Source organism: Rattus norvegicus, chromosome 17 (genome assembly GCF_021556685.1).
Source record: "Rattus norvegicus strain SHRSP/BbbUtx chromosome 17, alternate assembly SHRSP_T2T, whole genome shotgun sequence".
Classification (NCBI taxonomy): domain Eukaryota; kingdom Metazoa; phylum Chordata; class Mammalia; order Rodentia; family Muridae; genus Rattus; species Rattus norvegicus.
This window is the reverse complement of record NC_141550.1, coordinates 63,949,208-63,973,092: the sequence shown is the minus strand read 5'-3', so window position 1 is coordinate 63,973,092 and position 23,885 is coordinate 63,949,208. Positions and strand designations below refer to the sequence as shown.

At 37.7% G+C, this 23,885-nt stretch overlaps 1 protein-coding gene across 1 annotated transcript in view; it reads left to right on the top strand.

Moving 5' to 3' along the window:
- LOC103690071 (interaptin-like) overlaps positions 1–22,244 on the top strand; it is a 280,698-nt gene extending 258,454 nt beyond the window's left edge. Inside the window, exons 68-78 of the mRNA XM_087591928.1 lie at positions 1,639–1,765; positions 2,880–3,170; positions 8,591–8,802; positions 9,512–9,736; positions 14,302–14,487; positions 16,262–16,387; positions 16,517–16,681; positions 19,049–19,094; positions 20,336–20,458; positions 20,775–20,879; positions 21,181–22,244. Coding sequence (XP_087448054.1) covers positions 1,639–1,765; positions 2,880–3,170; positions 8,591–8,802; positions 9,512–9,736; positions 14,302–14,311 — 865 coding nt within the window. The 3' untranslated portion in view covers positions 14,312–14,487; positions 16,262–16,387; positions 16,517–16,681; ... (2 more) ...; positions 20,775–20,879; positions 21,181–22,244. The remainder of the gene's footprint in view (positions 1–1,638; positions 1,766–2,879; positions 3,171–8,590; positions 8,803–9,511; positions 9,737–14,301; positions 14,488–16,261; positions 16,388–16,516; positions 16,682–19,048; positions 19,095–20,335; positions 20,459–20,774; positions 20,880–21,180) is intronic.
- Positions 22,245–23,885: the final 1,641 nt, after the last annotated feature.

Genomic DNA, 23,885 nt, shown 5'->3' with positions numbered 1-23,885 from the left:
AGTACAACATAAATCCTTTTTAGGTATAAGACATTATCTTAAAACAAGACCCTATTCCCCTGACTCTCAATATTCTCAAAGTCCCATGCAGAAAGCCTTCTCCTAAACCTATATCCTGTAAGAAACTGTATGTTTTCCACATTTAACATTTAAGTCTTTGATCCATTTGGAGTTCGTTCTTCTGCATTGCATTAGATACAGGGCTAATTTATTCTTCTACATGTGGACAACTCATTTTCCCAGCATCATTTGTTGAAGATGCTTTCTTTTCTCCAATTTATGGTGTTTGTATCTTTGTCAATTATTAAGTGCCTCCATTATATGTACATATGTTCAACTCTCAGATTTGTTCCACATGTCTATTTTTGTGGGGGGACCATATTAGTTGTATTACTATGGCTTGGTAATTTATCTTGGGATCTGGAAAGCAAGCTCTCCAGCATTGTGATTTTTGCTCAATTGTTTTGGCTATCTGGGTTCTTTTTGGCACCATATGATTTTCATTTTCTCTTTTTGTAAAGGAGACCAGTATTGTGATGAGGACTGTGTTGAATTCTTAAATAGATTTCGGTAAAAGAGTAATTTTCACAATATTAATTCTACAAATTCATGACTATGAGATGTCTTGCCATTTCCAAGAGTCTTTTCTGTTTATCTTCAGAGTTTTAAGGACTTAATTGTAAATGTTCTACCTGGTTCGGCTTACTCTGAGACATTTCATTCTCTTTGAGGCTACTGTGAATGAGAATGTATCCAGGATCTCTTTCTTCATATGTTGTTGCTATATAGAGAAGCTATTGATTTGTGCAAGCTTATTCTGTATCCTGCACATTCCTGAATTTTTTATTATTTGTAGAAGTTATACAACCAATGGAATTGTTGTAATTCTTATGTATATAGCATCATGTCATTTTCCCGAAGGAATAGTTTGACTTCTTTCCCTAATTTAATCACAAAACTAACTGTGCTTGTGTTATTGATCCAGCCAGTGCTTTTTCTCTCTTTATCTCTTCTTGTTAACTTTTTGCTTGAAGTCTATTTTATGAGATATTAGAGTAGCAACTCCTGCTTGTATCTTGGTACTATATGAATGGAATACTGTCTTCAACATCTTACTCTACAGTAGTATCTATCTCTCAACTATGATATGTTTTATGTAGACAACAGTTAGATGGATTTTTCCCTTTCTATCAATAAAATAAAAATAAAGGTCAAAACAACCAACTAATATAATTTCACACAGCATATTTTATTCACATTCTTTTCCCTCAACCAACTCCTCCCAGATCTTACCTTCCCTAACCACCAATCTTCATCTTTTTTTCTGTTTCTTAAATACAAAAAATAAACCAAAGAAGCATGTGCCCCCATGATTTGAAGGTTTGAAAAATTTACATGTGTGCTTCCTTTATGTAATATATCCATCCTCTGTTATAAAATGATTAAATAATTAAATTTAGGAGCTGGTGTGGTGATATATGCCTGTAACCCTAGCTCTTGGGAGGCTGAGGCAAGAAGAACTAGAGTCTATTGTTGTCTGCAGCCACATAGCTAGCTTGAAGACAGCATGTGCAAGATGAAACCCTATCTTTAAAATAAATTTAAAAAACTTACTTTCTCTGATCATTTCCCCCCCAGGGTAAAGAACATTTTTAAAATGAGACAAAAGAACTTAAATGAAGAAGAAAATACAAAGTCTACTTGTCCTGAAGATTTAAATACTAATCAATCTGAAACAGAGGAGATTAATGTACTGAGACACAAGGTATGTTTTAATTGGTTTCAGAGTGAAAAATTGGTTACAAAAATTCTTTCAATTATTTTAGCCATGTGACAAAGAATTGTAAAAATGTTATAGCCAGAAGTCATTGAAATTTTATTTTTTTCTATTCACATATATGTGCTGTACATTTACTTCTGTCTTTACACTTGGCTGTGACTTAATGTCCAGACTATGGGATGGTAGCATATGGCTTTGATTCTAGCACTAAGGAAGCAAATGCAATGGGATGTTTGTGAGCTTGAGGCCAGCTTGGTCTACATGTCAAGTTCCAGCCAGTCAAAGTTGCATAGTGAGACCCTTTTAAACAAAAATAAATTAGACCTGATTATATACACTTGAACCAAACTTAAATCACAATTATCAAGCTATAGATTCCCCATTCTCTCAAATGAGTTTTCTGTATTAACCATCTTTTAGTCAACAAATATGGAAGCATAATACACTTAATACGGCAACGCAAGGATCACAGAATGAATTTTTTCAACTTACCTGAAGAAGACATAGTCTAAGGTAGAATCTTTGAAAACCAGGAAGTTGAGGAAATATGTCAAAGACAGTCCAAGCAGTAGACTGAATTTCTAATATTAAAAGTCATTTTGTATGATATGGAAAATTGTGGTCAAGTTACTGCCTTTGCAAACAAATGAACTAAAAATAAAATTAAGCTATATTAAGTATATCAGAAAACAGAAAACATGTTCTCAAATTCTTCATATTCAAAGGACATTTATTTTGCTTAGGAGAAGAAAATGAAGCTGGGCATAGTTCAGTGTCATAGTGTTTGATAGACTGTGTTATATCATGGCCTATTTTCAAAAGATAAGTGAATTCATTAATTTCTCAGTGTGTACAGGTTTACACACACATGTTATGGCATGCGTGTATGAAGGTTTGCATGTGAAAGGAGAGGATAACTTGTGGAAGTCAGTTCCTTCCTTCCCACCATGTAGGCTCTGGGGATCAATCTTCAGTTGCCGGGTTTGGAGACAAGTGCCTTCTACACCTACGCAGTTCACTTTCTCTCCTGATTATGTTTTAAGTCTTAAGTTGATTTCCTGCCAACTTCTTTATAAACAATATTAATTTCTTGATGCAGATTGATCTTGCCACAGAAAAGCTAAACCAAGTGTTATTTCACTGTGAGCAACTTAAAAACGAAAACCAGCTTCTACATCAGAAGGCTGAAGCTATGACAGCTATCCAGGAGAAACACAAAATGCTTGAAGACAGACGGGAGATGCTCAACCAGGAATTCTTATCCATTGAAACTCACATGCAAAAGAATATGATAGAGCGCAGAGAGGCAGAAACGTTAAAGCAAGAGATTGAAGAACAATCCAGGCTGCAACTAATGGAAGTTTTGGACGGAATTTCTAGGTTTTCAAAGGTTAATATAGTTATCTTTCAGTGTGCTTTTCTCACTGCAAGCTGTATTTTCAGTGTATATTTTTCGTGAAATTTTTTTCTTCCTTTATAGCAATTTGTTTTATAGACTTTTCAAAATAAATCATCTACTTCTTTAGTTATATATTAGCTTATACTATTAAGTAGACAAACCTCTTAAGAAAATGTTTTAAAGAATCACCTGACTTTTAGGATTAATTAGCAAAGTATAACTACTTGGAGAAAAATTAAATTGCACATAGAAATTATTATATTATTACATTGTTCATAAAGTTCATTATTTAGTAGAAACTTCTGCATTAATATGATTACTTTCATGGTCAAGTAGTTTCTTAGGATATATAAGACCTTAGGCTTCATCTGTAGAATATACTTTTCATTTTAACAATAATTCTTAGCTGCCAGTGGTGGTGCTCACCTTTTATCCCACCACTCAGCAGTCACAAGCATGCAGATCTCCGTGGGTTTGAGGCAAACTTGGTCTACAGAGATAGTTATAGGACAGCCTGCAACTAATTTCTCTTTCCCACAAAGGGAAAGCCTGTTTCAACACACATACAGAGAGGGGGGCAGACACACACACACACACACACACACACACACACACACACACACACACAGAGAGAGAGAGAGAGAGAGAGAGAGAACTGTTGTATTGAAGATAAATGTTACTTTTTAAACATTTATGATGTTTGTATTTAATCATTTTTTTTCAGAGTGTCTTACTAATACATTTATATCCCAAGTTCTGCTCCTCCAGGTGCCCCTAACAGAATCCATCCCCTAATCTCCCCTCTTGTTTTCCTCGGGGAGAGTGGGGACCTGTGGGTATCCCTTTACCCTGGCATTTCGAGTCTCTGGAAGGTTAGGTGCATCCTCTCCCACTGAGGCTAGGCAAGGCTGCCCTTTTGTAGAATGGATTTCACGGACAGACAACAGCTTTAGGAATGCCCACTGTGTTAGTTGTTGGGTGACCCATTGGAGACTGAACTGCATGTGTGATGCATATGCCCCAGGGGCCTTAGACCAGCCCATGTATGCTCTTTTGTTGATGACTCAGTCTCTGAGAGCTCCGAAGGGTCCAGGTTAGTTGAGTTTGATAGTTTTTCTGTGGAGTTCCTATCCCCTTCAGGACCCTCAATTCTTCCCCCAACTTTCCATAAGAGCCCTGGAACTTCTTTCCAATGTTTGGCTGTGGCTGTCTGCTTTTACTTCAGTCAACTGGTGGGTGGAACCTCCCAGAAGACTCCTAGGCTCCTGTCTACAAGCAGAACAGAGTATCATTAATAGTGTCAGGCATAGATGCTTGCACATGGGATGGGTCTCAATTTGGGTCATTCCCTTAGTTTTTGTTTCATCCTTTGTCCCTGCAGTTCTTTTTAGACATGGCAAATATTGAGTCGAAAGGTCTGTGGGTGGGTTGATGTCCTTATTCCTCCACTGAGAATCTTGCCTGCTACAGGATGTCACCTTTTCAAATTCCATATCCTGACTGTGTGGTAATGTAGTATAAATATATTAATGAATCTTGTTGTGGGGTTTCTTCCCACCTTAAACCATTTATGTTCCGGAATGACACACACACACAGGCTTTACATTTTAATATGCCTTAAGCTGCAGAATAGCTGAGCAACTAATTGCCTAACCTCCATGCTGTTAGAATCTACCTCCCACAGATAACTCCAAGTTGCTACTTACTAATTTCTCTGTTCCAACTTGGCAGCTGTTGTTTAAATTGAGTAGCCCCGGATCTGTGTTTTCTTAGCCCCTTTACATGGCAGCTCTGTTTCTCCCTCCTGCACTTTATTGCCCCTCCATGGCAGTCTCTCTTTTCCTCCTTCCTGTGGTTCCAAGCTTGGGACCCCAAATACTGCCTATGTCTCCTCTTCCTAGCTATTGGCTGATGGCATCTTTATTTACCAATCAGAATTAACTGGGGGCAGGTTCCCATAAGCTATGTCCAGACCCTGTTGTGCAAACAGTTTTGGGGACCTAATTAGCATTAGAATACAAGCAGCTACAGGCTAAGGTCATCCACATTGACTCATAGGAGGCTCCTCCACCCCAGGTCTCTGGTGCTTTCTAGACATTCCCCCTAACCTGATCCCCAACTTCTGCCAGCTGAAGATTTCTATTCATTCTACTGGAACTCAGGCCCTCTCTCCTGTCTCTTCCCAAGCCTGATCCTGAATCTCCCATTACACCCTCCTTCCACTTTCTCACCTGTTTACCTCCCTCCATCTGCCTCCTTGACTATTTTATTCCCCCCTTCTAAGTGAGATTCAAGCATCCTCACTTGGGCCATCCTTCTGCTTCAGCATCTTTCAGTATTTAGAGTGTAGCATGGATATCAGGATACCTATGCATGTCCTTTTGTCTCAGGGTTAACTCACTCGGGATATTTTCCAGTTCTATCTATTTGCCTGCAAATTTCATCATGTCCTTGTTTTTGATACCTGACTAGTATTCCATTGAGTCAATATATTAATTTTGTTTTAATTCTTCAGTCGATGGACATCTGGATTGTTTCTGGCTATTACTCATATAAATGCAAGTTGAGCAAGTGTCCTTGTAGTACGAATGGAGGAGCATATTTTGAGTATATTCCCAGGAGTGGTATATCTGAGTCTTCGGGAAGAAATATTTCTAATCTGAGAGAACTTCAGATTAGTTTCCAAAGTGGCTGTACAAGTTTTTATCCTACCAGAAATGCAAGATGCTTTCCAAGCATCTTTTCTGCATATGCTGTTTCTTTCTTGAGTTTTTGTGTGGTTTAGGTATTAGTGTGATGTTAGCTCTTCTTTGGAAGTTGGGTAGAGTTCTTCACAAAACCCATCTGACCCTGGGCTGTTTATGTTGGGAGACTTTTAATGACTGCTTCTATGTCCTTAAGGGTAACAGGACTGTTTAGTTTATCTGATCTCAATTTAACTTTAGCAAGTGGTGTCTGTCTAGAAAACCATCCATTTAATGTAGTTTTTTTAAGTTTTGTGGAGTCCAGGCATTTAAAGTAGGTCCTAATGATTTTTTTTAATTTCCTCAGTTTCTGTTGTTATACCTCCTTTTTCATTTCTGATTTGGGGTACCATGTCTCTGCTTTTTAATTAGTTTTGCTAAAAGTTTATCTATCTTGTGGTTTTTCTCCATGAAACATCTCTTAGTTTGTTGATTCCCTTTGTCTTTAATTGATTGATTTCAGCCCTCAGTTTGATGATTTCCTGCTGTCTACTTTGGGGTGTGCTTGCTTCTTTTTGTTCTAGAGCTTTGGGTGAGCTGTTAAGTTTCTAGTATGAGATTTCTTCAATTTTTTTTATGAAAGCATTTAGTGCTACGAACTTTTCTCTTAATATTGCTTTCATTATGTTCCATATATTTGGCTATATTATGCCTTCATTTTTATTGAATTCAAGAAAGTCTTTAATTTTCTTCCTGACTATTATCATTAAGTTGAGAGTTATACAGTTTTCTTGAGAATGTGGGCTTTCTGCTGTTCTTGCTATTTTGAGGTTGATGGTATTACAGTGTGTGTGTGTGTGTGTGTGTGTGTGTGTGTGTGTGTGTTTGTGTGTGTGTGATTCTCTTTGGTTGTTCTGTTAGCTGATTATTTGTGTTTCCCCGGGTGTTGTAACCCTCCTTGTGTTAGAGTTTTTCTTCTAGTATCCTCTGTAGGGCTGGATTAGTAGAAATATATTGTTCAAATTTGGTTTTGTCATGGAATATCTTGATTTCTCCATCTCTGGTGATTGAATGATTTGTTGTGTATAGCAGTCTGGGCTGACATCTGTGGTCTCTTAGTGTCTGCAGGGTATCTCTCCAGGACCTTCTGGCTTATAGAGTCTTTGTTGAGAAGTCAGGTATGATTCCGAGAAGTTTTCTTTTGTATGCTACTTGTCCTTTTCCTCTTGAAGTATTTATTATTCTTTTTTTGTTCTGTACATGTAGTGTTTTCATTATTATACAGCAGGAAGATTTTCTTTTCTGGTACAATCATATTTGGTGTTCTGTAAGCTTCTTGTTAGTTTATACCCTTCTCCTTTGGGGGCGGTGTGGGGGGTGGTTACTAAATTTCTTTTCTATGATTTAATTGAAGATGTTTTCTGGGTTTTACTTGTGGGAACCATCAACCTTAACTATTCCTATTATTCTTAGTTTTAGTCTTTTCATAGCACCCTAAATTTCTTGAATGTTTTGAGTGAAAACTTTTTAAATTTGGCTTATCTTTGCCTGGTGTATTAATTGCTTTTGTTGTATCTCCTGTGCCTCAAATTCTCTCTTCCATCTCTTGTATTCAGTTGGTGATGCTTAAGTCTATAGTTCTTGTCTTTCCTAGGTTTTCATTTTCCAGGCTTGTCTACATTTGTCTTTTTTTATTGTTTCAATTCCCACTTTAGGTCTTAAACAGTTTGATTCCCTTCATGTGTTTGATTTTCTTTCCCTGTATTTCTTTAAGGGATTTATTTGTTTCCACTTAATGGCTTTTACCTATTTGATAGAATTTTCCTATATTTCTTTAAGTGACTTAGTTAAGTCTCTATTTAAAGGCCTCGATCACCTTCATAAGATGAGATTTAAGGTCAAAATCTTTCTCTTCAGGTATGTTAGGATATCCAGGGCTTGATGTATCTCAGTAGGAGAGCTGGGTTCTGAAGATGCCATATTGCACTACCGTCTGTTGATCGTGTTCTTGTACACACCTTTAGCCATCTTGGCTGTCTCTGGTGTTGGCTCTCCTTGTGTCTGTGGGAGTAGCAAGCCTCTGGGACTGGATTTTCCAGATTGCAGCGGGCCTCCCCAAAGGCAGGCAGACCTATGGGCTGGGGAGTGCAGTGCAGATCCATGACTGCAGGTAGAGGTTTGGAAGTGAAGGAAGATGGAATCCTGAAAGGGGGAGATAAATATTTCAAGTCTGTCAACTTTTTTAAACATTTAAAATGATCTGTGTCACCCATTCAATTAAGGATAAAATTATATGATAATTATTGAGTATACTGGTCTTTTAAAACTTTAAACTTTTTATTTGATGTGTATGGGTGTTTTGCCAGTATATATGACTGTGTGCCACCTGGGTGTCTTGTATCTTGGGAAGCCAGAAGAGGAAGAAATAAGATCCTTTTGAACTGGAGTTGAGCCATCATGCACGTGCTGAGAATTGAACTTGGATTTTTTGCAATGGCAGCAAGCACTGCCAGATGCCGAGCCAGTGCTCCTGCCCTGGATGCACTGCTGTCTTTTTCTTTTAATTACATGTTATTTGGAAGTCAGGAGACAAGAAGATAGAATTGGTTAGGTCCTTCTACAGTGTTGATCTCAATGTTCAAACCCAGGCCATTAGGCTAGGCATCAGATGCTTTTACCCATTTTACCAGCCTACGTTTTAATATGTAGCTCGTGATTCTTTTTTAGACCCAATCTCAAGCTCATGAAAAAGCAGAGCAGGAGAAAGAAAATTCTTTTGCTTTGAAATTATCAGACATGGAATGCAGAGTCAAAGACCTGGAATCCAAACTCTGTAGAGCCCAAGTTCAGGAAGATTCTGTCAGATTCAAGCTAGAGGTATACCAGCAATGCTATCTTGACCAGCTAAAGGTTACAACAGCACTGACTAAACAAATCAAGTAAGTCAAACTGAGTCCCAGAAAATAAGGTACTGATAAATTTGATGGTAACCCAAATATTTAGTGAAAAATCTTCATGAAATCAGTAGGAAGTAAATGTCAAGTCGACATAATTTTGCAAAATAGCTACAGGAAAATAACTTCCATTAAAAAAATCTTGGGTACAGGTAACATTTCTTTTGTTACAGTGTTGCTTTCTTCTCTAAATATTTCCTTACAATAAACCTGACTTGTTAAGACTTCAGCTAAGTATATGTGTAGCATTCTCATTAATAACAGTTCTCTTTATATAATTTTTCCTGTCAATATTCACTTAAGTAGGCCCATTGACAGGTTCAAGTATGTGAGAGGCAAATTCAAATAAACCTTGGTAGTTCAAACACCTCTCCTCTGCTACTGGGTGAATTAACTCTGACTGTGACCTTCAGAGTTATCTTGAAGTAATCTGGAGTTAAACTGCCTTTGTCAGCTTTTTACTTAGCCTAAATCCCTATAGGTGGAATGGTAAAGCGTGAAGCAAGTTCTTTTATGGAATATTCCATTTACTCTTATGACCATTTAAAAAAGAAAAGTCTTTTAAAATCTATTTAAAAACAAAAAGTATATATATATATACATACATACATAAAGTATGTATGTATGTGTATATATATGTATATGTATACACACACATACATACATACATACATGAAGTATTTGTCTTTTTTAGTGCTTCCAAGAATCAAGAGCAGGTGGAGGAAGATAGTACTAGTACAAGGCTCACTTCAGAGGAAGAACTTATTACACATCCATATACCAGGGGAGTGTACATTCCAGAGAAAACTGGTGTTTCACATCATCGTCACTCCGTTGAATTCAATGGAACGTTTACTCCTAGTTTGGGGACATCAAGTCACCAGCAGAGAGTGAAAGCTCGTCAGCCTAAGTTGCCAAGGTTGGTCCCAGTTTCTATTGTCTCCAGTGTCTCTTGTTTCTGACAGACCTATTTTCAGGTCTAGTTTTGAATTACGTGATTTGTTCACATAAGGATTAAAGCAATCTCTGTTACTAAGGAGGGGAATCTTTTTTAGCCCCCCTCTTTCTGTGGTGGTTTTACCTTTTATTTTTACTTATTTTGTTTCCCCATCCTTTTTATATTAGGTCTTTGAGATTTTTTTCAGTTTTTGATCATATTAAGCCCTTCCCCTCCCCACTCCATCCATATCCATCCCCACTTTTCTATCCACCCAACTTAGTGTTCTCTAAGAAAATTCCATCAAGTCCAATTCTGATGTCCATACACATGCATATAATGACACATGACCACATCCTCATGACCCTCTCCAACTTTCCCATCCTTCTCAGCCTATACACTCCCACCTTCATGACTTTCTCCATAATCCACTAAGTCCAGCTAATGTTGCTCATGTGTGCATGGGTGTTGAGCCCCATACAATTATTAAACACTCCCAGAGTTTCTTAAGTTCTCTGTCAATCAGTTTGTACATCTCATTTTGGGGGGACACAGTTTTTCCATGTATTCCTGGCCATGCTAGAACTCACTCTGTAGGTGAGGCTGGCCTGAAACTCAGAGATCCACCTGCCTCTGCCTCTCCAATGCTGAGATTAAAGAGGTACACCACCTGTCACTGCCTGGTGGCAGTTCTGGGAGTTCTTATTTTTCTACATACTTTTTAAATTGGTTCAGATGCATGTATAAAATATATCATAATCATATCCAGCCATCACTTCCCACTGCCTCAGCAGCCCACATCACATCTCCCTCCCAACTTAATGTCCTCCTTTTAGAATTATATATTTATTTATGTTAAAGTTTTTTTTTAATTTGGTTTGGTTTCTTAAAAATGTACTGTGGTTCTGATCCATCCCTTAAGTTTAGAATTCAACAGTGAAAATAATCAAACATTATTATAAATGATGTTTTAATTTAAAGTTTTGTGGTTAATACTTTCTCATGACTCCTATAAACTTATCACTAGAAAAATGTTAACTTCTATTAAAGTTATTTTTTCTAATGCCTTAAATAAGAATATGACCTGCATTTTGATTTCCCTTTTGGTGTTTTATCTCAGATTTCTGTTTTCATTACGACTTTGACCCAGGATTATTTTGATGTGTATTATCAAGTTTAGAAATAGTAGAATGATTTTCAGAGATACTGCTGTTAAGTTTAGCCATTTCTGTTTTGATTGCTTTGTAATGATGGATCACATACTTCATGGTCTTAGTCATTTTTCAAGTAATCTTAGAGTAGAGGATATTGTATGGCTCTAGGTTTTTTGGGGGGGAGGGAGACTGCTTTTCTTACTGCTTTTCTGTCCACTTGTTCTATCAGTATTTAGAAATACTGAAATTTCATCTGATAAAAGAATTCATGTTTCTCTTTCTTTTGAAGTTGCATTTGGGACATCTGCATTTTAGCATTGCATCCTTTATTAACAGACTATTTTATTGCTACAAACGGATCTTGTTATAGCTAAAAACAGGTTTTTCTCAGAAGTGTACTTGGGCCTGAATCACGGTCAGGTGACCAAGTGCAGCTCTTGGGCTGGAGATTTGGATAAAGCACTCACACACATCATAACCACCACACACACACACACACACACACACACACACACACACACACACACACACAGTGAATGATGTGTTTACATGTTCTATAGAGTTCTGTATTTCACCCTGTCCACTTACATATATTTAGCATGTGTTTCCTATGGTGAGTATCCTGATTTTTTAAAAAAGATTTATTTATGTATATGTATGTGCCTTTATGAGTGTATGAACACACATGTGAGTTCTCTCAGAAGCCATAAAACAGTATTGAATCTGTTGATCTGGAGTTGCAGGTATTTATGAGCTGCCTGATGTGTTTGCTGGAACTTACAATCCCTTCTTCATGATTGAACAGTGAGCACTCTTAATAGTGAGCCTTTCCTCCATTCACCCTATTTGGATCTTGATTTTCTATAGGCTGGCCAAATCACTTCTTATACAGAAGTTGTTGTATATTATATACATTTAAAATATTAAATATTTACTTATTTAACTTTTTTGTACATAAGTATTTTCCTTAAATTTATGTGCATAGTGTGCATGCCTGATGCCCAAAGAAGTCAGAAGAGGGCATCAGGTCCCTTGGAAATAAAATTTTAGATGGCTGCAACCATGTGAGTTCTGGGAACCAAACCCAAGTCCTTTGTAAGAACAGAAAATGTACACAACCACTGAGTCATCTCACCAGACTCTGTATATGACTCCAAACCAGTATATGATTTTTAAATAAGCTTAATATTTTTCTATGGAGTAAAAAGTCCTTAGTATTATTTATCTCTCCTCTCTTCCTCTCCCTCTGTTGCCTTTCTTCTACCTTCCTAGTTAAATTCACCCATCCATTTTTACCATTTCTTCATTCAGAGCAGCAGAGTCCTAAGCATGTCTGTACACACACACACACACACACACACACACACACACACACACACACACACAGTTTGAATGTAGTAATGCCAAGTGGCATACTATCTACCAAAGAACTATAGAATATTTGGTTGTCAGTCAGGGGAATCAAAGACATCCTTATAAAGAATTTACCCTGTAATTGTTTCCCATGGTTACTCCCCAGAAATAGAAGGTAAGAAGACATTAAACTCTTAAGATATAGGACACCATGCTAAAATGGACTGAAAGCCCCCTCTTCAACGAGTAGCTCTCATAGCACTGGACTGTGTTCTGCAAGCTGCCAAAGGAGAGAAGCAAGTAATAGTCCTACCCAGTTATAAAACCTCTAAACCACAATGATCAGGTCACAAAGATAACCTCAATGCTACATTGGTGACACTTACATCTTATGGGGTAACCAATAGCTGTTTAATTGCACTTAAAACCCCACTCAGTAGGAGGCAATTCATACCTGGTAATGAAAATGCAGCCAACTAACCACAGTTGGTGAGGTTATGGACACTAGAAATGAACCTATTACTGCTGTTATTCCATATCAGTATACTTACCAACTACAGTTTAAAGACTAATCATTGTCAGAGAAAAGTATAGCTCTCACTTCTCCCCAGAAAAATCCTTCTGCAGCAAATAGAGACCATTATAGAAATCCATCCACACTGATTGAAATATAGGGGATGACTAAAGGGGTGGGTGATGCCCAAACCAAATTAATACATCTACAACACAAACCCTATACTTAAAGGTCAGGGAGAAGCTCAGAAGATGGGCAGAAAATCTAGAAGTACCAGAGGCCCGTGTCTCCCATGATATAGTGTTTTATATATAATAGGGAACCTGAATCCAAGAAACCTCAAAACTATTGTTGCCTAAGTACAAGCTGCACAATGACAGCACCAGTGTCAGTGTGGATGGGTGAACTCTCAAGGCCCTGTGTCTGGATGAAAAGCTACAAGCAATGCTATGAGAGGGAGAAAATGCCCTGAATGTGTATTCAGCTCAAAGTAGTCAGACTTAGACAGCTGAGCATATGAGCAGCTGTAAATGCATTAGGGCCGCCACAGATCACAATAGGAATGAGAGAGAAGGAGGTCATGAGTTAGTGACGTGGGGAGGGGATGGGAAGAATTGGAAAGGAGAATGGGGCGTGGTTATGACGTGAATGCAGTACTTTAGTGCACAATTCTAAAAGCAGATTTCAAAATTAAAACATTTTTATGTGCAACATCCTTTTGCATTTTGCATCTCAGATTGTATGTGTTTAAGTACTTAGAGGAAGCTGGAGCTATATGCTCTTGCTCTTTTGGTTTGTTTAGAGTATCAAAAGGTTCCACCTAGCAATCTTTCCCTACTTTCAAGGCATGACCTTTCTTCTTGTGCTACCCATTGGCCTTCGATTTGTGGCTTTGTTCACCTTGTGCAATGGGAGAAGCTACATTCCCTGTCAGCTTGTGAGCACCAGGCATTTCCCTACACCTTATCAGGAGTCCACCTCAACATCTGGTCATTTCTTGAGTGCCTATATTATCAGTGCACGTTCAAGGTGTTCCTGAAGATGTGTAGAGGTTGCCCTTGCACTAGTGCCTCACCCACACTCTTTCGTCTAATCCATCCAGATAGGCCTTGGCTGGGTTTTGTATTTTCTTTCGCCTTGGCTTGCAACAGATGCCAACAAAGCCTCACCACACACTGTGGAGTGACTGCCTTTCAACCTCTGTTCAAGCCCTTCCTCATCATGCTTCCTTCTCAGTACACTATGTCTTCATCCTGAGCCCAACAGATCTGATAATGTAACTACATGTCATCCTAGCATTTATTTGAAGTTACATTGTCTATGTTTCTTGTATCTCCCTGACCCCTTAGACTTAAGCTGACCCAGAACAGAAATATCTTTATTTTTATACTAAAAGTTTACCATAATGTATTCTACTTTGTAGTTACTCAGTACACATGTACTAAGCATTTGAATGTGCATCAAAATGTTCATTGTTTTAATATACTGAAATAACTCTTGTATGTTTTCTGGTTATTACACAACAGATTCTTGTAACCCACTGGTGGTTTGCCATACAACTGATGTGCATAAAAGACTTGTAAACCTAAGGAGCATATCGCCTGGAACTACTTACATATAAAAGAAAGGTAAAGGGAGTTGTTAGAGGGAGAAGATAAGAAACCTCACCTAAAGATTTAAGGAGCATAACAAGAAGAACTCTGGCACTTGAGGTAAGATATCTTGGTTTTAAAGAAACATTTTGTGTGTTTCCATTATGCTACAGATGTGTAGACTGAAGAGTTAGTTTTCGAGTTTTGTAGGGAAGGGAACTTCTGAGTCCTGCAAATTGAGATTATACAAATAATACAAACTAACCATAAATATTTTCATAAACTAATGTGTATTCTGCAAAGTCATATCTCATTTTTGTATTTAAAATTTTTTGTAGCATCATTATGCTTCAATGAACATCCCCGATGAAGTACTTCTAGATGCCTAATCCTTTACTAAGTTCTTCAGTATGAAATGGTTTAAAGTAAAAATCTTTTGTGTTTCTTACTTCTGGGCTCATTCTCCTGTTCCCACACATACTAGGCAAGCACTTTATCATTGTGTTGTGTATCTAGTTCTCTTTTATTTTATTATTTTTTCTTTCATAGGATCTTTTGCTAGTTCATTGATGATTTTACACATGAGGACAAAGTGTTTTGGTTATATTCACCCCTACTCTATTCCTCCCAGATCTACCTCTACTGATGATCAGTCTTTTAAAGAATAATCTATAAAATTTAATTTATGCTGTCCATATACATTTGTATGTAGCTATCTACTAAAGTATGTGTGGTCATCTTATTCATGGCCATACCCTTAAAACCCTGATTATTCTCCCTAGCAGCTAACCCTCAACACTGGACAGCACCTCAGCCAGGAATGAATCTTGTATTATTTCTAGACTTTTAAATACGTGACAAATTTTTTAGATTTTTTTAAATTTTCATTTCATTCTATAAAATTCTGATTCATGTATATAATGAACCTTAGTCATATTCAATTCACATTCTCTGCTCCAACTCCCTCCCCAAACCCAGAATTGTATCAATCTTGCAAATTCATGTTTTGTTTATGTAATATTGTCCTTGTCAGTCCAGTAGGTGCTACACATATGTGTATTGGAGTGGGGTCATCCACTTTGGCATGATAGTCATTAACTAGATCAATAGGAAACATAAATCACGTTTAGTGTTTTAAAAATAGTAACTGTAATTTTTGAAATTACTATTTTTCTGACTTAGTCTCAAAAGTCATGGATTATGAGATTTTGTGTGTGTGTGTGTGTGTGTGTGTGTGTGTTGCCTTCTGTTGTACACATAATCAAGCAAGACAGTTTTCTACTGAAAACCATCTCTAACAATGTTTTTTCACTTAACATATATGAAATAAAAGGTAAAATGGAAAATTATAACTAAATAGCTTGTTTAATATTTCTCATATATACAAAATTTATTAATGTTAAAAGCCTATAGAACTATCCACTATACATAGGTATTAGTTGTTGTCTTCCTAAGGGTTCTTAAAATGTTTTATAGATATATAATGTTTATAATAGTTGCCTGAAAGCATTAGAAACAGAAGCAGAACAGTAGGGATTATATTTCTTATAAAGCCTTTTATTTTAGTAATGTGCAGTATATGTCAGACAAATAATATCTGAAGGTAAAATTTTATATAGTAAATATATTTGTAAATTTATATGATCTTGTGAGGATATGCTATTTCTAGTGAATTTATAAAGTCGATTTGAAAGTAAATCTTACTTTTTTTCCTTTAACTTTGAAAACTAATCTATTCAAATTTCTATGGCATTTGTCAGATTTAATTTAATTTAATTTAATGATATTTTTCATTATCTTCCATAGATCAGGGAAACAGTGGAATCGTAAAACTTTAAATATGTAATTTATAGAATTATTAATAAAATTTATGAATATAGACCCTATTTTAAAGTTAGGAAAAATAACTTCCTGTCCTCAACTGCACTGAGGAGCTGATAATGTGCTCTAGCCTCTCCACCTGCCCACTTCCCAGAGATAGTGTGCTCTTCCAGAAGTTCTGATACAACCAGTCTCACAGGTAAGAATCCCCTGCCCTAATACCTGGCTTAACTGGGACACCCCCCCAATCTACCCCGTCACCCACCCCAAACCCTGGGCTCAGAGGATGCAGGACCTCTCAAGCTGCTGGAGACACACTTTCTTTCAGGTCCAAAACTGCACATGGAAGAACGGTGTGTGTTCCAGCCCTCCTACCTGTACCCACACACAGCTTGACCCAAGGAGGTCCATTATTATCAGGCTCACAGAAGAGACAGACTCCAGTCAGAGACACGAAGGCCAGTTAACACCACAGATAACCAGTTGGCAAGAGGCAAGTGCAAGAACATAAGCAATAGAAACCAGTGCCACTTGGCACTATCAGTTCTCCACCACAGCAAACCCTGGATACCCCCAAAATACCTGAAAAACAACATTCAAGCCTAAAATTCCAACCCGTAAAGATGATAGAGAACCTTAAAGAGGACATAAATAACTTCCTTCTAGAAATACAAAACACAGGAAACCAAGTAGAAGTCCTTAAAGAGGAACCACATAAATCCCTTAAAGAAGTGCAGGAAAACACAATCAAACAGGTGAGGGAATTTAACAAAACCATCCAGCATCTAAAGAGGGAACTAGAAACAGTAAAGATATCATAAAGGGAGACAATCATGGAGATGGAAAACCTAGGAAAGAGATTAGGAATTACAGATGCCAGTGTCACCAACAGAACACAAGAGATAGAAGAGAGACTCTCAGACATAGAAGATATTGACACAACAGTCAAAGAAAATAGAAGGTTCAAAAATCTTTTAACCCAAAATATCCAGAAAATTCAGGACATAATGACAAAATGGCAGCCAATAGATTGGGAAAAGATCTTTACCAACCCTATATCTGATAGATAGCTAACATACAATATACACAAAGAACTCAAGAAGATAAAGTCCAATTAATTAATCCTATTAAATTGGGGCACAGAGCTTTACAAAAATTCTAAACTGAGAATTCCTGAATGGCATAGAAGCATTCAAAAAATGTTCAATATCCTTCATCATCACAGAAACCAAATAAAAAAGACTCCAAGAATTCCACCTTATACCAGTCAGATGGCTAAGATTAAAAACTTGGGTGACAACAGATACCGGTGTGGAAGTGGAGAAATAGGAACACTCCTCCATTGCTGGTGGAATTGCAAACTGGTACAACCACTCTAGAAATGTCTGGAGGTTCCTCAGACAATTGGGCATATTTCTACCTGAGGACCCAGCTAAACCACTACTGGGCATATACCCAAAAGATGCTCCAACATATAACAAGCACATATGTTCCATTATGTTCTTAGCAGCGTTATTTATAATAGCCAGCAGCTGGAAAGAACCCACATGTTATACAGTGGAAGAATGGAACATTACTAAGCTATTAAAAATGACAACTAAATAAAATTTGATTTGCCAGCAAATAGAAAATATCATCCTGAATGAGATAACTCAGACCCAAAAGGACATGATATATACTCACTAATAAGTGGATATTAGTCTAAAAACTCAAAATACCAATGATACAATTCATAGACCATATGAAACTTAACAAGAAAAAAGGCCAAAGCATGGATGTTTTAATTCTACTTAGAAGGGTGAACAAAATAATCATGAGAGGTGGAGGGAGGGACCTGGAAGGAAGAGTAGATGGGAAGGTAAAAGGCTGGGCAGGATCAGGTATAGGAAGAGAAAGGTGGGAAGTTCAGAGGGCCAGGAGAAGGCATAGAATTATTTAGGAGTAGATCATGGGGAACAGGGAGAACTACTAGAAAGTCCCAAACACCAAGGAATTGAAAGGCTCCCAGGAACCAATGGGGATAACATTAGTAGAAATACTCAACAGAAGGGAGTTAGAATCTGAAGAAACCACCTCCAGTAGATAGACATGGCCCCCAATTGAGGGATGGGACCACCCTCAAGCTTTTTACCACTCAAATTTTCCCAGAATTGTTCTTGTCTATAGTAAACAATCCCCTTCAGCTCCTTCAGTCCTTCCTCTAATTCTTCCATATCGATCCCTAACTTCAATTCAGTGTTTGTAAGTATTTTCATTTATCTCAATCAGTTGCTAGCAGATGCTCTCCAAAGACAGCCATGCCAGGCTCCTGTATGCAAGCACAATACAGCATTAGTAATAGCGTCAGGATTTGGTTGTGTGCATGGTTAGATCCCAAGTTGTGCTAGTCACTGGCCTTTCTTTCAGTCCCAGCTCTATTTTGTCCCTACTTTTCCTTTAGACAGGAACAAATCTAGGTTAATATTTTTGAAAATTGGTAGGTGTCCCCCTACCTAAGTTGGGGGCCATGTCTATCTACTGGAGGTGGTCTCTTCCAGTTCCACCTCTGCACTGCTGATGATTTTGGTTAATGTCATCCCCGTTGAGTCCTGGTAGTCTTTCATAATCCAGGTCTCTGAGACTTTATAGATGTTTTCCTGAACTTTAACCCCCACTGCTGCATATTTCTATTCATTTTCCTGGCCTTCTGCGTGTCCCTTCTGTCTCTCCCCATACCCGATCCTGTCCTTCCTTTTCACCCCCCCTTCCCTGTCTCACCCAGTTTCCTCCATCCCTCTGCCTCCCATGATTATTTTGTTCCACTTCTATGTGGGTTTCAGGTATCCACACTTGGACTTTCCTTCTTGTTTTTGCTTCCTAGGGTCTGTGAATTGTATCATGGGTATTCTGAACCTTCTGGCTAATATGTGAGTACATGCTTTGCATGTCCTTTTGGGTATGGGTTACCTCACTCAGGATGATATTTTCTACTTCCACTGGCCTGCAAAATTCATGATGTCCTCGTTCTAATATCTGAATGGTTTATGAATAGAAAAAAGAAAGTGTGCTGGAAATATGACCATATCTGCAATAAATACAAATTAGATCAAAGATGCATTAACATCCTTCCTATAGTCATACCAAAGGGTGGCATTTTAGATGAGGTCTAACAAAACTTTAGGCCTTGCCTTAACACTGAATTCATCCATGTGTGTCACTTACAATGCATTAGTGTTTTGACTCTATTTTCAATTTCTTTCTAGCAATTTTTCTGTCTGTAAAGAAAGTGAATATGAACCTGTATTTCTTATTGCATTGGACTTTTCTCCATAATATTCAGCACCTACCATGTCTATTTCCTTAAATGAAATTAATTCTTGCCATTGAACAACCTTAAAAGGATTATTACATATATGCTTTACTAATTTTTATTTTTCAAAATTTTATTTCATTTATACATATGATTATTTGGTCTTCATCTTTGACTACATAACACGTGTCTGCCTGGTACCTGTAGAGACAAAATGAGGGCATTGGATCATCTGGAACTGGAGTTTTAGATGACTGTGAGCGGCCATGAGAGGTCTGGCAATTGAGCCAGGTCCACCCGAGGAAGAGTCATTGCTCTTAACAACTGAGGTTTCTCTCCAATCCATGTCTTGCAGATTTTAAATTCAGGGATTTTTTTTACATTATAGTTAAATTTTCAGATGTGCATATTTTTGTATATCAGAGCCACATAGCTCTTTGTTTTATTTTGAAAAATTTAGAATATATGATAATGAACACTTAGATCACCATATGTGGTGCTATGAAGAGAGAGATGAGGGAAAGGGAAGAGGCTCTAATTGAAGAAGGAAGAAGGGACAGAGGAGGGTAATACATAGGGAGAGGGAGGCAGGAGAGATACACAAAATAAGAGATGCTTGAAACAGTCATAGGAAATATTGTTTTATATTATTACTTAAAATAGATATATTACGTATGTTTGTGTATGGAGTTTATATTGAGTTATGATACATGTGATAATAATGATTCCACAAATAGTCACAGACTAATAAAAATCACAGTGCTGTGAAAAACATCACTGTGCTGTTGATCAGAGGAGGGACCCAAGAGGCTCCCCAAACAATTTACACTATTACCATTGTCCTTGGTTGTTTACCAGAGCATGAAGGAAAGATCCTATTGTGAAGACACTACTGCTTTCGACACAGGACTTGGAGGACTCAAACTGAAATTGATCTGGAAGTCTTCTCCTTGAAGATGAACCTCCTGGTATTGAAAGGAGGTAATAAGTAAGCTGCCAAGGGAAAAAGTAATCCATGGTCCTACCCAGCTATAAATTCTATGAACCTCAATAGGAACCAGCCTTGCAAGACAACCCAGGGGTGCAATGCTGTTATTTTTATCTTGAGGGTGGCCAATAGTTGTCTAGTTGTACTCTGGGCCCACTACTAGAAGGAAGTTCATGTAGAACACTGCAAAACTAGCCAACTACGACTGCTTGGACAGTCATAGACTGGAAAGTAGAGCCTGTTATTGCCCATTTGGTACATCAGTATAATATCTACCTACATTCTACATACTTGTCTTTAAATCCATAGGTGTTTGTAGCTCTCAGCCCTCATCGAAGGAGAATCTTTTTGTAGCAGATGGAGACTATTGTTGAAGTTTACAATTCACCGAACTGTAGAGAATAAATGACTGGGGTATGTAATCCCAACTTGTACAATTCTAACACAAACCCTATACCTAAGGCTCAGGGAATACCATGAAAGAGGGAATGAAAAATACTAAGAGCTAGTTGACTAGGAAGTTTGCTGGGAGACAGTGTCTTCTAGTCATGGCACAAATGCTGCATTTATGAAGAAATATCAACACTGGTTTGAGTCTTCAGATATATGCAGCATCATGTGTTTTAACTACAAAGTATTGAGATAGGTGTGCTGGTTACTTTGTGTTGCTGAACATATCTTCATGACTGAAATGATCTGTGCTTTGTGTTTCCAGAGGGAAAGTCCATCATGGTGAAGGAGGCATGGCAGCAGTATTTAACCTTGGGTGGAAAGAAGAGAGAGCAAGCAATCTGGAAGTGAGACAAGGCTATAAACTATCAAAGACTATATTCACTGTTGTCCTTTACAAGGATCTGTGTGCCAAAGACACCAAACTGCCCGAACAGCATCTTCACCTGGGAGCCACGTGTTCAAATACCTGAGCCTCTGTGGACAATTATTACAGCATCACTGAAGGAGACAACATAGGAACTAGAGAAACACTTGTTACTAGACAGCACATGGCACTATAAATTTGCTACTCTTGTTCTGTATCTCAAACAAAGATTCCACACTTCTGGATCCATCACATGACAATGTCTGACTCCGTGGTTACTATTCCTCTCTATGTGCTTAAAACTTCAGTGTCCAGTGGAAGCAAGCAGAGAATGCTGAGTCTTTGTGACATTATGCCCACCAGTGACAAGAATGCAGCTTCTACAAATGCTTCTATAGATGTTCCAAGTTTTTGCTTAGGCTCTTACCTTTGTAGTAAGATAATAAAGCAACACAAAACAAGTCAAGCACAAAAGAAAATGCTTTAAAGTTATACAATGTAATTTAATTTATTTTATTTGTTTATATGGCAAATGTTATCCCCCTTCCAGGGTTCCCCTCCACAAACCCCCTAATGCATCCTGCCCTCCCATCTGTTTCTTTGAGGGTGCTCTCCCACCACCACCCACCCTCTCCTACCTTATTTCCTTGGCATTCTCTTATAATGGGGTATCAAGCCTTCACAGTACCAAGGGCCTCTCCTCCCATTGATGCCAGATAAGGGCTTTGTCTGCTACATATGCAGATGAGGAAGCTATATCAGGCTCCTGTCAGCAAATACTTATTGGCATCAACAATGCTCTGGGAGTTACATTGTGGGTATTCCAAGCTTTTTACCTAATATCCACTTATCAGTGAGTACATACCATGTATGTTCTTTTGTGACTGGGTTACTTTGCTCAGGATGATTTTTTTCTAGTTCTATTCATGTACCTGCAAATTAAATGAAATCCTTGTTTTAAACAGTTGGGTAGTATTCTATTGTGTAAATGTACCACAGTGTTTGTATCCATTTTTCTGTTGAGGAATATCTGCTTTTTCCAGCTTCTGATTATTATAAATAAGGCTGCTATGAGCTTAGTGGAGCATGTGTCCTTTAATATGTTAGAGCAATTTTTGGGTATATGTCCAGGAGTGGTATAGCTGGGTCCTCAGGTAGAACTATATCCAATTTTCTGAGCAACTGCCTTATTGATTTCCAGAGCAGCTCTACCAGCTTGCAATCCCACCAGCAATGGAGGAGTGTTCCTCTTTCTCACATCCTTGCCAGCATCTGCTGTCACCTGAGTTTTTGATCTTAGCCATTCTGACTGATGTGAAGTGGAATCTCAGGGTTGTTTTGAATTTAATTTCCCCGTTGACTAAGGATGTTGAACATTTCTTTAGGTGCTTTTTGGCCATTCAATATTCCTCAGCTGAGAATTCTTTGTTTAGCTCTGTACCCCATTTTTAATAGAGTTATTTGGTTCTCAATTCTAACTTCTTGAGTTCTCTTTATATATTAGATATTACCTCTCTATTAGATATAGGATTGGTAAAGATCTTTTCCTAAATTTTTGGTTAATGTTTTGTCCTTCTACAGTGTCCTTTGGCTTACAGAGGTTTTTCAATTTTATGACATTCCATTTGCCTATAGTTGTTCTTATACCTTTAACCTTTGGTGTTCTGTCAGGAAAATTTCCCCTGAGCCAATGTGTTCTAGGCTCTTTCCCACTTTCTCATCTATTCGATTACCTGTATCTCTTTTTATATGGAGTCTAAGATCCACGGATTTGAGCTTTGTACAAGGAGATAAGAATGGCTCAATTTGCATTTTTCTACCTGCCAACTACCACTCAAGTCACCTCCATTTGTTTAACATATTTTTTTTCTGCTGGATGGTTTTAGATTCTTTGCCAAATATCAAGTGACCACAGGTGTGTGAGTTCATTTCTGGGTCTTAAATTCTGTTCCATTGATCTAGCTATTAGTCTCTGTTCCAGTAATATGCAGGTTTTATTACTATTGATCTGTAGTAGAGCTTGAGGTTAGGGATGTTAATTCTCCCAGAAGTTCTTTTATTGATAACAGTTTTCATATCTGGGTTTTTTTTGTAGTTCCAAATTAATTCAAGAATGCTCTTTCTATCTCTGTGAAGAATTGAGTTGGAATTTTGATGGGGATTGTATTGAATTTATAGATTGATTTTGGTAAGATGGCTATTTATACTATGATTACTGCTGATCCATGAGCATGGGAGATCTTTCCATCTTCCGTGGTCTTCAAATTCTTTCTTTAGAGGCTTGAAGTTCTTGTGATAGAGATCTTTCCCTTGCTTGGTTAGAGCCACACCACAATATATTATTTGTGACTATTGTGAAGGGTCTCATTTCCCCAATTTCTTTCTCAGCCTATTTATCCTTTGAGTAGAGGAAGGCTACTGATTTGTTTGAGTTAATTTTATATCCAGCTGAAGTTGCTTATCAGCTGTAGGAGATCTCTGGTGGAATTTTTGGGGTCACTTAAGTATACTATCATATCATCTGAAAATAGTGATATTTTTACTTCTTCCTTCCCAATGTGTATTCCTTTGACCTCCTTTTTTTGTCTAATTGCTATGGCTAG